Source organism: Lolium perenne, chromosome 4 (assembly GCF_019359855.2).
Source record: "Lolium perenne isolate Kyuss_39 chromosome 4, Kyuss_2.0, whole genome shotgun sequence".
Classification (NCBI taxonomy): Eukaryota; Viridiplantae; Streptophyta; class Magnoliopsida; order Poales; family Poaceae; genus Lolium; species Lolium perenne.
The window spans coordinates 102,640,077-102,657,436 of record NC_067247.2 but is presented as its reverse complement, the minus strand read 5'-3'; the positions used below and the strand labels follow the sequence as shown (position 1 = coordinate 102,657,436).

The window sequence follows — 17,360 nt, the reverse complement described above, 5'->3', positions numbered from 1 at the left end:
GAGCATCTCTCTAACACTAGCGTGTCAAGCAGCCCTAAAACCAAGTTTAATAGTGTGGCCTGTGGCTGGCTACAAGCAGCCATTGCCATGTTATCTACCGTCACCCCTCCGATCAGCATGCATACACTATTCCAATGAATAAATCTTAATTTTTTTTCTAAAAAAGCCAAACCATGTAAAGTCTGATTTTTCAAAAATAAATAATGCACTGTCATGCAAAATATAAAATCAGTGTCATTACGTGCATCATTAAATATAAATTGTATATGATATAATACAACATTATATTTGTTGATAGATTTTTCTTTCTACCTGTTCTAGTTGAAGGAACGTGTGGGGGTGGGGGGGGGGGGGGTACTGATCCATCGCGTTCTGGATTAAGGCTGGTCATAGTGCATAGTAACTTCAGCTAGTAACATGCACATGATACTAGTTTATGTTACTACCTTTATAGTGCATATTAACATCGAGTTAGTATCATACATTGCTCCATTAATTAGCTTGTAGACTCATTGTGTCTTGAAAAGTGTGATGTTACAGTAACTAGCTATGTTACTCTATCATCCTCTCTCTCCTCATTAACTCAGTGTCACATAAGCAAATTTACAGAGTTGGCTTCTAAGTTACTACTGAAATTACTTGCACTATGAGTAATCTTAGTCAACGTCTGTAGACAAAGTAAGAAGAAAAGGCATCAACATTCATAATGTCAAATGCATATGATTTGAAAAATGTATTCTAATACAACACATTTTATATCATGAGATATTAGGATGCACATTTCAATGATATATTTATGGATGACTAGATCACTAGTTAATGTTTGACACGACAAATGATGTGGCTTTATATAACCAAATATTGATTCAGTATCATGAATGTTCAATAAGTAGTGAAATGAGTAGTAGAAACCATTGACTTTTAACTAATCTTAGAGCAAGTACAATAAGATCCAGTCAGCTGGCTATAAGAGATAAAACATTATTTCTTTGCTTAGTTGAAGGAGTGAGAAGATGAGAGAGGAGATAAGGCTGGTCATAGTGCATAGTATCATATTGTAGTATCATGCATATGATACTTGTCTATGATACTACCACTATAGTGGGTGATATTATGGGAAATACAAAGGAGCTCTCGGGTGCAACGCACCCCCATACTTGGAAAAATAAAAAAATATTAAAAAATGTTCAATTTTTTTTTTGGAAATCAAAGATGATCAGGTATTGTACCTGAAATAAAATATTTTCCTAAGAAATTACTTTTATTGTATCCTGGGTAAAAAAACAAACTCGAAATGCCCCATGACCAGGTACTATTCACTTTATTTTTGTCATAATTTTATCTTTTTTGCCCTGGAGTCCATGGGAATCATTTCGCGTCCAAACATTTTTTTTTACGAGTACAAACTTGATCATCTTTTATTTCCAGGAAGATTCAAAAAAATTTGACTTATTTAAATTATTATAATTTTTTGGTCTATGGGGGTGCGTTGCACCCGAGAGCCACAAGTCCGCGTTAGTGATATTATAGAGTAGTATCCTAATCTTCTAAATTTATTATTTTGTAGAATCCCCATACAACTTGTGTGTACAAGATCTATTTAGAGCAAGAACAATAGTGTAGCCGGCAGCCGGCTATAACAATTTGCCACATCATCTATAGTCAACTACTTTTACAATACATGATCCATCTTTTAGTCTCACATAGTACCTTGGAGCACGTGCTAGAGCTGACTATTAGAGCAATTCCAATAGTGTAGCCAGCTGCTGGCTATAAGCCAAATGCCATGTCATCTATAGCCAACTTAGAGCCAACATATACAATAGTGAGCTATAAAAATGTAGTACTTAATCAATGTGTGTCCCACCTTTCACTCTCACAAAGTGCCTAGCAGCACGTGCTAGAGCTGGCTCTTGCATAAGAGCCCACTCACCTTCTCTCCCCTCCTCTCTCTCCTCCAACTAAGCAATAATATACTATTTTAATTCTTATAGCCAGCTGACTAGGACTTATTGTACTTGCTCTTAGATAAGAGCCCCCTTCCCCTCTCTCTCCTAATCTCTCTCCTCCAACTAAGCAAACTTATAATATTTTATTTCTTATAGCCAACTGACTGTACCTTATTGTACTTGCTCTGCTTTTCTCATAACGTGCGCTATGATACAGTATTCACATATGTTACTCTAATCTTATCTCTCCTCATTAATTAGAGGCCACATTAGCATTTTTTGCGGGCCTAAAATGTATAATACTACCTAAGATACTAGCTAGCACTATGGTCAGCCTAAGTGGGCTCTTATGAAGGGTGGACCATATATTTTTTAAAAGTAGTATATTTTTAGAATCAACTATTGTATATGATGGCTATAAAGACAAACCACAATAGCCAACTGCTAGCTACACTATTGTTCCTGCACGAGCTAGAGGAAGTACGGAGTACTACTGCTTCTTTACTTGAGGTTTACCAGTACCTTAACTTCATTGCTCGATTGAGAAACTTGGGGAACCAACGAAATCTAGGGAAAGACCTAGGCTTTTTCATCCATTAACACCTAGCAAGGCCGATTTCAAAGCAAGCAAGAGCGACCAACCATACCGTGTGGAGCGGAGAGAGCCCTGCAATCTGTTTTGGGGGCAAACACATTCACTTGCAAAGATACAAGGGTGCACTAACTGCATGTAGGAGTACAACTTAGTACAAAGAAATTCATTGTGCGTGGAGTACACCGCCGTGTAGTTATGGGCTTGCTACCTATACCCCCCCCCCCCCCCCCACTAACTAATTGCTACAGCTCCGATTAATTCTCTAGCAAAAGGCTTGAACGTGCTGTGGATACTCCTAGATAGTACAATGGCCCTTTTTCGATTAAGTTGTGCTTGTGACAAGTACTCCCACACATCATTTTCACAACATTTTCTTCTTGCCAATAATCTAGGACAAGTCCTCGAAGCTACTAGCTAGATTCGTGGGCCATCAGATGGACAGCAACATCTAGTATCAGTGTACAACAAGTCATTTACTTATTACTGATCACTGATAAAGCAGCATCCAGCTCACCCAAAAATCAAACAGCAAGCAATGAATAAAGAAAACAAAAGCAGGACTAAAGAAAGAATGAAAAGACAGAGCTTGCTATTTAAGGGCCACCCCTAGTCTCCCAAAGGGCCACACTCTCTGCCTCCCAAACCAAAAGCAAAACTCCATTGCTCTCTCTCCCAACTTCAACCACACATACTATCTCCAGTCCTCCAGCAATATGCTCACCGGCCCCTCCTCCCCACTTCTCCCATCCCCACTAGCTTCCTGAGCTCTCCGTCGCCGCCACTGCTGCCATGGAGCTCGGGCAGGTGCTGGGCTTCACGGCGCCGTCCACCAAGGAGACGGACCTCGGCCTCATGAAGAGATCCGGCTTCACTCAGCCAGCCTCCTACCCCTCCCCCTTCCTCGACGAGCAGAAGATGCTCCGGTTCTCCAAGGCTGCTCACGCTCTCCCATCAGGTTCTTGCTTGGGTTTGCTCGCGCCTCTCTCCTATTATTATTCTTTGCTTCTGCATCTTGTACAAGAAAAGATAAATAATATTGTTTTTCCTCTTCGATCTATTCTGTACAAGTCGTCATGATAGCTGATACCTGGTAGGCATTGTTCTCTGTTCGACTGTTCCCATGTTCTCAAAATAAAAGAAAAAGGTCAAAAAGCCGAGCTTGATGAGCTCCCATCAATGCTGCAAGTACTGCTCATGGGGATTTGCTCGAATCTACCCCATTCGCTGGGTCCCTTCCTCACCCATCCAAGGCTGTGCCATTTCATTGCCTTTTTTTAATCCACTTTACACTTTTGTCTTGGCTCCATTCCTCCAAATAAAGAAAAAAAACCATGCATCAATGTTTCAAGATAAGGTTGTTGCTTCTTTGAGGTCATACTAAATAGTTTTCCTTTTATTATCTAGGTATGGATTTTGGAAGGCCAAATGAGCAGAGGTTCTTGCTGTCCAAGAACAAGATGCTTTTCACCCCTACACAGTGGATGGAGCTGGAGCACCAGGCTCTCATATACAAGTATCTCAATGCCAAGGCCCCTATACCTTCCAGCCTACTCATTTCAATCAGCAATAGCTTCAGATCATCAGCCGATAGATGTAAGTATTTATATGAAAAGATCTACATCTTTTTTGTTTTACTTTTGTAAACATTTCATGAACTGAGGTACAAAAGCAAGCATATTTTTACATGAACCTATTTGCATAGGAATGTGACTCTGTCAGTAAAAGAAGTACTCGGATCTGTATTATCTGAAGCTCCAATAAAAAAGTTTATTTACTAAACAAGTCCACTGATGCATATGTATGTCAATGAAGTTGCACATATCATTTACACATATTTCCACAAAGATTTGTGAACCAGAATACACCGGTAAACATAACATAAAGTGCCTCATAGAGGCTGGCACAACTATCTGTTTACATTTTGTCACCAAACAGTCAATATATATATATATCAGGCAGTCACGGTAGTAACTACTGTAGAACACAAATGCAAGCAGAACATGACATACTTACCTGTAATGCAGTGACTTGGAGGCCTGTATATCAAGGCTTCACGAATACAGATTCTGACCCAGAACCTGGAAGATGCCGCCGAACAGATGGAAAGAAATGGCGGTGCTCAAAGGAAGCGATGGCCGACCACAAGTATTGTGAGCGGCACATCAATAGGAACCGCCATCGTTCAAGAAAGCCTGTGGAAACCCAAACTAGAAAGACCGCGAAAGAGACACCTGCTGTTGGTTCGTTATCTTCCCCTGCCTCACAGGGTAGCTCCAAGAAAGCAAAAGCTAGTAATGAACTGATGCCAGGAAGTGATAGCTACTGGACGGATAGCTTAAACAGGTTAGTATGCACAAAAACTGAGTTCTGATCTTCTTATATCAAGCAGAACTATTTCAGAGCTATAGATTGAATAAAACCATCCATTTTTTTTGGCACCTTTGCATCGCATACTAATGGTAAAATATTTTCAAATGCACATCAAGCCAAGGTCCTAGCTTGGGTGATTGAAAACAAACAACTTTTCAAAATGGAAAAAAAAAGTTATGACTGCTATAATGAGATTAAATGACACATAGACAGGTCCACAGAGAAACATGTTTTGGTCCACATAGAAGCAAGCAAGATAGTTTAAATTTTAGTAGTAGACAGTAACTGTAACTTCTATTTGGTACCTGTACTCATTTGCAGGACAATGGTGATGAATGAAAGAGCAAACAAACCAGAACAAGGCAACAATGCTCCACTGCTAAGTTCAACTAATCGACAGCACACATTGCCCCTGCTCTCTCAACTGAAGAAGCAGAATAAACCAGATGAGTTCAGTCCTCCAGTAGATAGTGAATCCATCTCCTCAAATACGGTACTGAAGCCTTGGGACAGAAGCAACCAGCAGCTGCATGATCGCGAGTATCTTCAATCAGTCCTTCAAAATTTCAGCCTGCATAAAAATGACAAGATCGAGTCTCAGAAAAACAAAGCTTCTAATCCCGGGCCAGTTTCATCGGCTTTCTATTTGTCTCCAGAAGGTCAACACATCAGTTGGCTTACACCTAACATGACACAAGCGCAGGAAGATTGCATCTCAAGTTCTTGGGAGATGCCTCAAGGGGGACCTCTAGGAGAGATCTTAACAAACTCCAAGAGTACTGAGGACTTCACCAATAAGTGTGAGTCAAGACCGTATGGTTGGTAACTGAATCGGGAGGACCATGAAATGTGAATCCCCATTAAAATGGGAGCTAGACATAGCAAACTCACTATTGAAGGGAACAATGGTGATACAAGCAGGATGAACTAGCTTTGATGTGTGCCCTATTGATGCTTGTTTTTCTCTCCTTTCTATTTTCAGTCATCTGCTTTGTAATCGCCAATCAGTTGCAACTTTTTTTTTTCATGAATTTGGCTGTATCCAAATTTTTTAGCTTGTCTTTTGCTGCCTGAGTACAAGATCTTGTTAGCTGCATTTTAACAGGTAAACTTAAATTAATCCATTTCTGCATATGCCAAAATTTGAAAAATTGCAACTCTAATTCACATCTAGTAGTCCTAGGTAACTATTCTAAATCTATTTGAGCTTATAAGTTATAACATACATTTGTCTGTCAAGCAAATATCACTGGGAACATATAGCTTTAACCACATACCAGCTAACTACGTGGGAAGGAGGATCTCTCTGGCCCGATGTTTATGAAGCATGTTCCTGAAAGAAAACACTGCCGTTGTTTAAAAAGAAATAAAAACTGGATTTTGCAGTGGCTGGTAAAAACCACTCAGAACAACAATTATGATCTCAATAGTGGATGCAAATTCAACGAAAATACCAGATCCATCTGGTGACCTAGTCTAGTTTGCAAGCGCCCAACAAATCACACCTATTAGAACAAAGAGTACAGAAAGACTACATAAGGCTGAAACGATTACCCCTGAAAGACTCGGTAATCAATGAACAAAAAACCTAGCGAGAACAAAACAGAGATAGAACAAAGGCTCGTGTAGACAATAAGGTGCCTTGGGTCAGACACTCACAAATCTCATCGCATTTTAGGTCCTTGAATGTGAATGAGTAAAAGAAGCACTTGCATCTGTTTTAAATGAGGCTCCAATAAAAAAAGATTCATTTACAAAACAAGTCCACTGATGCATATTTTTTTCGAGATGGGGGAAATATCATCCCAGGTTCTGCATCTAAGGGATGCACACGGCTTTTTTTATTAAATTATTTACAACACTTTACAAGAGCAATACAAAAGATCAAACTCGAAGCCATCTCGCTAAACCTACAGAGGGATGAAGGGGGTGACAGTTCACCAACTCACATCAACCAAAAACCAAATGCCTTCCCAGATTCCTAGGCCGTCCAATAGCAGATGAGAAGCACATCCAGTCAAGCAGACTCCCAGCATACGCCAACGCCTACGCCATAGAAGTTGCTACCGCCGTGTTCCTCGACTCCATCTTCAAGAGAGATCATCGCATTGACCATGCCAGGCCTGCCATCGATGCCGCCACGGCGCCATACGACTCCACCATCCTGCGCAAGTCCATCACACGGCATCCGTCCCGAGACACCACTGCACCATGCCGCGGTGACTCGACGACACCGACACAGCGAAAGCACACCGCTCCACCTCAGCACCACCGCCATCCGTTGTCTGCTCCAAAAACGAGGCCCCCATCAGGGAGAACGGCGTTGCGCGCCGCCATCGTCTAATCCGGGAGACCCGGGTCTAGGATTTCCCCCGGAGCAGCCCAGGCGAAGAAACGCAGGCTGCAGAGACAATGCCTTCAACAAGGTAACGACGAAACACGCCGCCTTCATCCGCCATGACCGAAGTCCGGCCGGCTTTCACCGGCAGCAACGCCTCGCCATCGGGGGCTAAGCGACGGATCACGAGATCCGCCACGGCTAGCCACACAACTAGCCGATCTCCTCCGGCGAGAGAGAAGACCACCACCACGGTGCCACTGACGACCGCCACCTGCCACCAGGTCGACGGCGTCTCCGCCATCCAGGGCCGCCGCCCTTGGTGCCGTGGTCCCAAACCTTGAGAAGGAGCAGTGCGAGATCCGTCTCCATCACCGCTGGCCCGACGATGCCGAGGCTAGGACAGAAGGAGAGGATCGCGCCGCCAGGTTCTGGGTCCGCTCCGCCTACCCCATCACCGCCCGCCCGAAGGCCGCTGCGAGGAAGAGGAGAGCCGCGCCCCCAGATCATGGCCACGCCGCCGCCACCATCACTGGCCTCCATCCGCCGCACGGAGGGATCACGCGAGGAGCCCCGCCGCCCCCATCACCGGCCATGCCCGGCTTCGCCGGCGACGGCCTCCGGGGACGACGAGGAGGGCGGGAGGGGGAGGGGAGGACGGCGGCGGCGGCTAGGGTTTGCCGCCCCAGGTCGCCCAGGAGGGGGACGACCCGAGCGGTCGGTTTCCACTTATGCATATGTATGCCAATGAAGTTGCACATATCATTTCAACAGATTTCCACACTAAGATTTGTGAACCAGACCATGCAAGTAGTCATAACATAAAATGCCTCATACAAGCTGTCACAAATATATGTTTACATTTTGTAACCGAACAGTCTATATGTATCGAGCAGTGACAATACCGACTACTCTAGAGTACAAATGCAAGCAGGACATACTCCCCAGTAATGCGGTGACATGGAGGCATGTCTTTCAAGGGCACTAACACAGGTTCGAACCCAGAACTTGGAATATGCCGCCAAACCCATGGCAAGAAATGGCAGTGCTCAAAGGAAGTGATGGCCGAGCACAAGTAATGTGAGTGGCACATCAATAGAAACCATCATCGTTCAAGAAAGCCTGTGGAAAACCAAACGAAAGAGACATCTGCTGCTGGCTCATTAGAGCATCTCCACTCGTTGGCGCTCCCCACGTCCAAATCCGACGAAAGTTTCGTCCGGATTGGAGGAAAATTAGGCCTGGAGAGCGCCGAAGTTCCAGCCGTCCCCCCGGCAGGACACCCCCAACTTGGGGCATTTGACATATTTCAATCAAATTCGACATAAAATTTAACAAGTTCGGCGAACAAGATTCAGAAAATTGCTGAAACAAATTGGGCGAAAATCAGTACAATGTTTAACAAGTGCTGAAACAAACTCAGCACACAATTTCACAAGTTTTGAAACAAATAAATAAAGACAGACTAGTTGGCGTCGACGTTGGCGTTGCCTCGGAGCGTCCATATGTGCTCCACAAGATCATCTTGCAGCTGTTGATGCATTGTAGAGTCTCGGATCTCCTGGCGCATAGACGAACACCTGACGGGCGTGGTCGAGGCAACCCGAGCCGCGAGCGACGAGGAGTAGGCCAAAGTCGGAAAACAGGCTGGCAGAGGAGCAGCCAGATAGGCCTTCGTCGAAAGACGGCGGAATATAGGCAGGTGGAGAAGGAGGGACGGCGGAATCTGGGCAACAAGCCGACGGGGTGGTGCCGGCGGCGAGAGAGATACGAGGAGTGGGGGAGATTTTGAGCGAGGTGGCGGTGGGGTTCGTGTGTCGAGTCGCCGACAGATCGGGCCCTTCCCCGTTTTTCACTCGTCCGGTCCCCGATAGATCCCCGGGGGACCGGGGAGGCGTGGGCTCGCCGGATGGATGAAGGGCCAAATCCGGACGAAAGCGAGGAACCGGGGACACGACTGGGCCGAATTTCGCCGTCCGGATGGAAAAAACGTCGCTCGAGGACCTCGTCGGGGAGACGAGTGGAGATGCCCTTAGCATCCCCTGGCTCACAGGGTAGCAACAAGAAAGCAAGAGCTACTTATGAACTGATGAGAGGAAGCGATAGCTGCTGGATAGATAGCTTAAACAGGTTAGTATACACAGAAACAGAGTTTTGATCTTCTTATATATACCAGAACTATTCCAGAGCTACGGATTGAATAATACCATTCCATTTTGTGGCGCCTTTGATCACATACGAATGGTGAAATATTTTCGAATATGTGTCAACTGTCAAGACAGTAAGTTCTGTAGCTTTGGTGAGTGGAGAACAAAAACTAGTCAAAAGTTATGGCTGCTATATCAAGTGTATCAGGATAGTTTTTATTTTTAGTAGAAACTAACATTAACTTCTACTCCCTCTGTACTACAACAGAGTATTTGATACTTCTACATGTTCACGAGGTATTGGTGAGCAATGAGAGGGCAAACAAACCAGAACAAGGCAACAATGCTCCACAGTTAAATTTTTACTAATCGACAACACACAGTGCCCCTGCTCTCTCAACTGAAGCAGCAGAACAAACCAGATAAGTTCTGTCCTCCAGTAGATGGTGAATCAATCTCCTAAAATACAGTGTAGAAGCCAAGCAACCAGCAGCTGCATGATCGTGAATATCTTAAATCAGTCATTCAAAAATTTAGCCTGAATAGACAAGATCGAGTCTCAGAAAAACAAAGCTTCTGCTTTCTAATGTCGAGGAACTTCACCATATGGTTGGTAACTGAATCTGGAGGGCCATGAAATGTGAATCCCCATTACAAACATGATGAGCTAGCTTAGATGTATTCCCTATCCATGCTTGTTTTTCTCTCTTTCTATTTTCAGTCATCTGCTTTGTAATCTCCAATCAGTTGCAACTTTTTTTTCATGAATTAGGCTGTATCCAAAAAATTCTAGCTTGTCGTTTTGCTACACGAGTACCAGATCATGTTAGCTAAATTTTAACAGGTAAAGTTCACGCAATCCATTTCTGCATACGCCAAATTTTCTAAAATTGGAACTATGATTTCCATGTAATAGTCATGACATAAATTGATCTGTCAAGCAAATATGACTAGGGACATACAGCTTTTAAACACTGCACCAACTGTATCCACACCATCAATAATACAAAGATCCTAAGAGGAACTCTTCACAAAGAGAAGTAGAATGTAATCATAGAACATGTAGATGGAGAAGGATCCATATAATCCTGATACACATTTAGCCTTGAATCACCTACTATGTGTTTCACAGGGCCAGTAAAATTGAGTGGTGTGAGCTCCATAAGCCATCACTATTTATCAAATTCATTCAGATCTATCATATATTCAGTGTTCTCTGTTTTGCGAACAAGCTAACTACCTAGGAAGGAGGATCGATGGATCATAAAGCCTCACTCTGGCCCGATATTTTTGAAGCACGTTCCTGAAAGAAGCACAAGGTTGTTTAAAAAGAAAAAGAAAAAGCAGGACTTTTGCAGTTGCCCATACAGGAAAAGAGTACCATTCAGAACAGCGATTATAATCTCTATCGCAGATGAAAATATCAGATCCACCTAGTGGCCTACTAGTTCGCAAGCTCCCCAGAAAACCCCTAAAAGACCCAGTAATCAAGGAACAAGAACCCAGGCAAAGCAAAACAGAAATAGCAGAAAGGCGCATGTAGATAAATAGATAATAAGGTGCCTGGGGGCTCAGACACGCACAAAGCTCATCACATTCCATGTCCTTGAATAAATCAAATCAGCACCGAGAAACGGAGGTTTTTGTCATGACAGCCAGGCAAGAACAGTACAAAGTTTTGTCGTGGAACAAGTAGATGATGCGTATAATCCTGATAAACTCATAAACGTGTGGATGTTTGATGATTTAGCCTTGAATTACCTAATATGAGTTTCACAGACCCAGTAAAAAGTGAATGATACGAGATCCATAAGCCCTAGCTGTTCATCAAAATTCATATATATCTATCATACATGAAGTTTATTTTCTATATCATACATTCAGTTTCTTTTCTATAGAGATATCTATCGTTCATTCAGTTTCTTTTCTGCTGAGAAGACGTAGAACAGTATTGCAATCTAAGCCTCTCTGCACCAGATGTTTATGCAGCATGTTGCTGAAAGAAACATGGCCTTCGTTATGAAAAAAAAACAGGATTTGTGCAAAAACAGGTCGTTGTTTGAAATTGCAAGATCCTTGGAAATCACACAGGTTAGACTCCTAAACGATTACATAAGGCTGAAATTATTACCCCTAAAAGACTGATCCAGGAGAAAGACTCTGGGCAATACAAAACGAAAAAAACACAAATGCGCACAGCCAATAAGGTGCATGGGCTCAGACACGCACAAAGCTCATCACATTCTTGGTCCTTGAATAAATCAAGTATCAGCACCGAGAAACGGAATTTTTGTCATCACAGCCAGGCAAGAATACTACAAGCAACAACGAAAAATGAATTTATCTCAGATAAATACATAAAGGTTAGGTCACATTGGCTCAGGCACGCAATTCTCATCAAAATTTTATCCTTGAATAGATCAAGTCTCAGCATCGAGAAACGAAGTTTTCATCATCACAGCCATGCATAAAGATCCTGAAAAAAAAAACGAACAGATTACGAGCACAAAAGGATCAAATTTGTAGAATGCTGAAGGCAGGCCTAACCCAAAGTCCAACCATTTTCGATGAACCAGGGCTATCTTTGCCTTGCATCAATATAGGAGTAACTGAAGTCAATAGCCATCGAATGAAGTAGCAATGGCTTGACAAATTTGTTGAACTCCCATGCACAATTGTTACAGACCGCAATAGATATTGGAGAACACAAAAATACTGAGCTAGTTCATCTACACACAGTTGTCACCTAAAAAACATGAACCAAAATTACAAAAAATAGATATTTGAGAACACGACAACACTGAGCTAGCTCTGCTCACCTAAAAACATGAACAAAAAGTTGCAAAAAAAAAAACAGCACAAAGAGAAGGGAAACCAAACATTTAGACAAGACTGCACCTATAAAAAGAGCGTCAGCTCAGACACGCACAAATAAAGTCATCACTTTTGGTCCTTAACTGAAATTAAGGTCTGACAAAGAATCTTTGTTGTCATCACAGCCACGCGAGAACAATTATAGGGATCTTATACAATGGCAATAAACTTCATGGAAGCAGTACTTAAAATGAAGAACTGGCGTACAAGTAGGCCTAAGAAGCAAGATGCCGTATGAACTATGAAGCCCCAACCCAAATTAGCAGAGATTAGAGAAAGCAAACTGCAAGGGCAATAAACTTCTTAGTGCACAGGCAAGCGTAACTAAAAAAGACCTTATATCTTTCGGGCTATGCTACTAGAGCTAAGACTTAATCTGGGACTAATCTGAACAAAAAAGCCATCGAATCTGTAAGCTAACTACCCAAACTCACGCGAAATTATCAAGATTCTGCAATGAAAATTGATAAGAACTTTTTTCCGCTCGATCTAACACCCTACTAGGTGCCTATATAAACAGGGAAAGGAAATACCGTTAGCTTGTTGAGATCGAACAAGGCTCCGAAGAATAACGGCAAAAATTAGTGTATTTTTTGGTCGAATCAAGCAGGGCATCGGGTAGATCTAGTGTTTCAGGCGACCTCACCCAGTCACTGGGGAACCCTAACCTGGTGTTGTGGCCTGTGGTGCACTTTCTTTCCCTGCTTGTGGTTTAGACTTTGGACTGTTATAAGGGACTTGGACTCGGCCCAGTGAGCCCAAGAGCATCTTATATTCCTCTTCTTTTTTATAAGGGATTTCCATGTTTTAACCACCTGTAAGAAAAGCCACCCGTACGGTATGAATTGCTAGATTTCACTTTGAGCAATTTGGACAACCATCCCAAAAAATTGGCATGGTAACATTGTTTCTATTTCTTCATATTCACAAATTCCCGACTAAGAAAGATAGTTCAATTGCCGACAAAAATTCGGATGTCATGCCAAAATCACGAAGGACGTATTTTGAAGAGATGGAGAGGGGGTATTTCTAGATAAATCTTTCGTATTTACTATAAGTTAATTTAAATCATATACCTTTGTGAATAAAATGCATGTCTTCTAAATCAAATATTTACTCTAAAAGCTAGTGGTAAAACCAATCTTGGTAAAAAATAAAATGTTTACTACTAAAAAAACAACTTGGAGAAACAAAGATTGGTACTTCCACCACTTTTATTGGTTAAGTATAAGAAAAAAAATTCATGTTAACTGTCAGGCATCACAACCAGGAAGAATGAGAGAGTTTGTTCGAGAGTCTTTGAATTTCTACTTTTTCCACACTTTCGAGAAACGTCGGGATATACTATAGTTAGTAAGAATTCACAAAATTATTCTTATTTTAAAGATCTTCGTGGAGCAAGGGTGTCATAAAAGAGCGCTTCGCTTGTGTAACCCATGTGGCGCTATGTAGTATGTTTCTCACTTGTGTGCTACATGCTTTGTTGTGTCTATTAGTCTTTGATTCGCATCCGCTGAATTCAAACAACATAAAGATAGGACAAACTAAGAATTGCAATGTCAAATCTACTCAAGTACTATAGGACCATATCTGCACCAGAGTTTGTTTGATGGCACGACAATAAACACAAGAAGTTTACTAAAGAGGTTTGCGTGAAGCAATTCTTTTATGAAATACCTTGTAAACAAATTATTTCAATTAAATATGTCACTTAATCATCAAAATAAAAAAACCTACATTCTACCACCTAGGATTTCTAGAGAAAAACCTTCAAAACAAAGAGGACAGTGGCGGCACTATGTGTGGGCCATACGGGGTTGTGGCCCACCCTTCTCTCTAGCATTCACTTAGTGTTTCACATGAATTCAGCGCACTAACTGAAGGCAGCTCACTTATAACCCACTTTCCGTTGTATTGTGTTGAGCTGGCAAGGTCTTCTATCCGGCACATACTCCACCATAGAAAGAGGCCATATGTAATTTAAGCAATGCTAGGCAAAATTGTACGTGTTGTCTATTTGATTCACATGATTTTAAGAACATGGAATAGGAAAAACGCAGTTATGACCACTTGAATCCTACAAGGCTTTGGTTTGTTTGGTACCATCATATAATAACGTACGATTGTTTCTAAATGTCTTAGTGATTCAAATGATTTACATAGAAATTTTAGAGGATTCAAAATCTTAGATTTTTTTCTTATGTTGGTTGTTTGATTTGTAGGATTGAATCTCATAGGAACTTTCTCCTACGTAACCATGCGTACTACATTTCATAAGAAATGTAACTTCCATTTAAACCTATTTTTTACATTTGTACGATGGAGTAAAACAAACTTTGATGCATACTAACTCCATCCTAAGGCTTTTTAAAAAAAAAATTCAAACTAAGTAAACTTTGATCAAACTTTTAGAAAAATCTATCAACAAATATGATATTTTGTAGGTATCATAGGAAAATATATTTCATTATCTATCTAATCATATTGATTTTGTATTTTACATGTTAATGTTTTTGATAAAAACTTGGTCAAACCTGACATAGTTTGATTTTGTCAAAAATATATAAGCCTTAATCCTTGAGATGGAGGTAGTATGAAATAGCATAGGATTGAAGTGTTTTTCAATCCATGCTGCTTTTAGAATCCCACGAATCAAAGAGGGGCTGGAGCGGGTATAAAGTTGCCCACGAAATCTTGTGCAAGTGAATCCTATGGAATAATTCCTATGGCCGTTGCAAATGCAACCCAATGTATCACAAGCAACACGCATTGGGAAAAAATTCCTTATAATTACAATCCTCCCCAAATCTTTGCATCAAAGAACCCTTAATTAATTTATCCAGGAACGACAAACCAGAAGATAATAATGCCGACTCGTATTGCAAAAATGTGAACCTGTGATGTACGAGGACGACGTGAACCAAAATATTACATCAGTTTGGTCTGGTGCGAGGAAGATAACATGTTTTTTCCCCCTTGGATTGGGACCTAGGGCACTATCATCAGCCACCTCTTGGCAAAGATAGCCAAACCCCCATGTATTCGCCATGGTGATATGCCCCTTCTTATTACAAAACGGACTTGTGGTCACTTTCAGCAAAACCAAATTTCGCAGCTGACGGTCGAGACCTGGCCTACCTCCGTGACCTCGAAACAAAACATGCAAATTGCTTATCGAAACACCACCACATCCACATTATTAAAACCCAGTTGGAGAATTGAGCAGTGATCCCGTGAGCAAATTGGCATGTCCGTTCTTCACTCTGTCCAAATCGGGTTATGGTTGTGAAGAATTTGGCCGTCACATGCGGTGGAATCGCACGCGATTAAAAATAGGCTCGGCCAGTGACCCTCGAACAGTTGATAACTCCTTGTCTTTGGATCACTATCAGCTCCCGAAAATTTTCTACATGCACGTATGCACCTATGGAAGTCGTGCGCTGCATCCTGACTCCTGCCTTGTAAGCTAGCGTCTAGGTCGCGATGATCGGTGTCAATCGTCACCTAAACCACGACGAGATGCGTGCTCCTGACCAGTGCCGCAGTGCCCAGATCACCAGATGGAGCTCACAGAGCATAAGATATGGAGTTGTGGATCAGAGCTGAAGATCCACGCCAACCTGCTGTTGCTGGCAGATGAAAGCCGCAGCATCTGCAACTGTATTTCCGGTAGACGGTTAGCAGCCGCTGGATCGTGTGCGTGGTTCTGTTTTGAGCTCGATCCGATCATCGATCCCACATGCCGAAAGGCGAAACCGAACTCCAGAAGAGGACACGGCCGGTCACGGTCAGTGGTGGCCACCACCCTTCCCGATCCTCCAACCCCGCGCCGGCCGTCACATCAGAGAACCGATCAGCCCCTTGCCGAACTGCCCTGGCGCTACAAAAGCTCCAAGCATGCCCGTCCCGTTTCTCGCCGGCCTAGGTAGTGTACAGCTACTGCCACCAGGCCGCTGCGACCTCCGACCCCTCGCTCTTCTTCCTTCCTTCTCGGACCACCCCATCTCTTTGTCGTCCCAGCTGCTGATTCTACAATCACGCTAACGAGCTGTAGCGTGGTCCGCTCTGTAGCAGCCTAGCAGGAGAGAGACAGATACAGAAATGGAGGCTGGACATGTCGCGGCGGCGACGTGCGGTACACCGAGGACGGTGCCGTTCGCATGGGAGCACGAGCCGGGGGTGTCCAAGCTGCAGAGCCCGGCCGAGGCCAAGAAGCAGCCCACCAGCCGAAGGACAACGTCGTCAGCCAGCATGAAGAAGGCGGAGGCGCCTCGGCTGCGCGTGCCGCTGCCACCGGGAGGAGCCGGGGCGCCGGCCATGTCTCCGTCCCCGTCGGCGAGCAGACGGGGCGTCGTCCGGCCGGAGGAGGACCCGTTCCTCGCGGCCTACCTGGCCTGCACCGCGAGCGGCAGGAAGGCGGCCGGGAGAGGGCGCGACGTGGGGGCCCAGAAGCTGCTTGGATGGGCCGGGCTTAGACTCAGCCTCGGGCTCGGCCTCGGCGCCTCCTGCAAGAGCTCCTGTGGGGTCGTGGAGGGCAGCGTCGTCAGGCTGCCAAAAGTCCGTGAAGCCGATGATCGTTGTTAAGATCTACAGCAGTTTCTGCCTTTTCTGGTGCTCATTGTACTGCTTTTGATGCTCTGTAGTACAGTAAAGATCGTGTTTATTAGCAGGGGAGAAGCACCAAACACATACAAAACAGTTAAACAGAGTTATTATGGAGTCTGAATTTCACTTGGTCTTAACCTATGACGGTGAGACAGACTGGTAGCAGGTGACAAAGTTTCTACTGAAATAAGATAACCCGTGGCCGGCTATACAATGTTTCTATCTGTTAATTTTTTTTAAAAAACAAAACTAAACCTATTGATTTTATTTCCATAGAAGAAAGTTTGGTTGCATGCCTAATGGGTTTCAGTCGTTATCCGGTACTTTACGGTAAACTATATGGTATACTTGTGTAAGGCAGACATGATGTCAATATTATCTATAGGAGATGCAAAATAATTGTCTACATCCGGATTGCAATATGCTTTTATTCAATGTTAGGTTTTCATGTCGCTCGTGATCGGCATATCAACACTAGAGGA

At 43.1% G+C, this 17,360-nt stretch overlaps 2 protein-coding genes, 1 long non-coding RNA gene and 4 other non-coding genes across 7 annotated transcripts; 2 read left to right on the top strand and 5 right to left on the bottom strand.

Annotated features, from left to right (window-relative positions):
• Positions 1–3,160: 3,160 nt before the first annotated feature.
• Positions 3,161–6,038, top strand: LOC127293499 (growth-regulating factor 9). The gene is made up of 4 exons (XM_051323135.2): positions 3,161–3,499; positions 3,949–4,137; positions 4,569–4,887; positions 5,236–6,038. The coding sequence occupies exons 1-4, from the start codon at positions 3,334–3,336 to the stop codon at positions 5,738–5,740; spliced, it is 1,179 nt and encodes a 392-aa protein (XP_051179095.1). The 5' UTR covers positions 3,161–3,333; the 3' UTR covers positions 5,741–6,038.
• A 4,362-nt stretch (positions 6,039–10,400) lies between these two features.
• Positions 10,401–12,990, bottom strand: LOC127293498 (uncharacterized). The gene is made up of 2 exons (XR_007845868.2): positions 11,959–12,990; positions 10,401–11,875 (listed from the first exon to the last, which is right to left on the bottom strand). It is a non-coding gene; the product is annotated as an uncharacterized lncRNA (long non-coding RNA).
• Positions 10,966–11,057, bottom strand: LOC127297807 (small nucleolar RNA snoR126). The gene has a single exon (XR_007849495.1). It is a non-coding gene; the product is annotated as a small nucleolar RNA snoR126 (small nucleolar RNA).
• On the bottom strand, positions 11,612–11,704 carry LOC127297804 (small nucleolar RNA snoR126). Its single transcript, XR_007849491.1, has one exon. It is a non-coding gene; the product is annotated as a small nucleolar RNA snoR126 (small nucleolar RNA).
• Positions 11,774–11,863, bottom strand: LOC127297806 (small nucleolar RNA snoR126). The gene has a single exon (XR_007849494.1). It is a non-coding gene; the product is annotated as a small nucleolar RNA snoR126 (small nucleolar RNA).
• On the bottom strand, positions 12,312–12,401 carry LOC127297808 (small nucleolar RNA snoR126). The gene has a single exon (XR_007849496.1). It is a non-coding gene; the product is annotated as a small nucleolar RNA snoR126 (small nucleolar RNA).
• A 3,053-nt stretch (positions 12,991–16,043) lies between the features above and the next one.
• On the top strand, positions 16,044–17,004 carry LOC127348539 (uncharacterized). Its single transcript, XM_051374533.2, has one exon. The coding sequence runs from the start codon at positions 16,375–16,377 to the stop codon at positions 16,855–16,857; it is 483 nt and encodes a 160-aa protein (XP_051230493.1). The 5' UTR covers positions 16,044–16,374; the 3' UTR covers positions 16,858–17,004.
• The last annotated feature ends 356 nt before the right edge of the window (positions 17,005–17,360 follow it).

What these genes read in the sequence shown, in the direction of transcription:
- LOC127293499 (XM_051323135.2), top strand. Translation starts at nt 3,334, where the DNA reads ATGGAGCTCGGGCAGGTGCTGGGCTTCACGGCGCCGTCCACCAAGGAG. An exon ending in TGCTCACGCTCTCCCATCAG is followed by an intron (nt 3,500 to 3,948) that starts GTTCTTGCTTGG and finishes TTTATTATCTAG; the next exon opens with GTATGGATTTTGGAAGGCCA. An exon ending in TGGACGGATAGCTTAAACAG is followed by an intron (nt 4,888 to 5,235) that starts GTTAGTATGCAC and finishes ACTCATTTGCAG; the next exon opens with GACAATGGTGATGAATGAAA.
- LOC127348539 (XM_051374533.2), top strand. Translation starts at nt 16,375, where the DNA reads ATGGAGGCTGGACATGTCGCGGCGGCGACGTGCGGTACACCGAGGACG.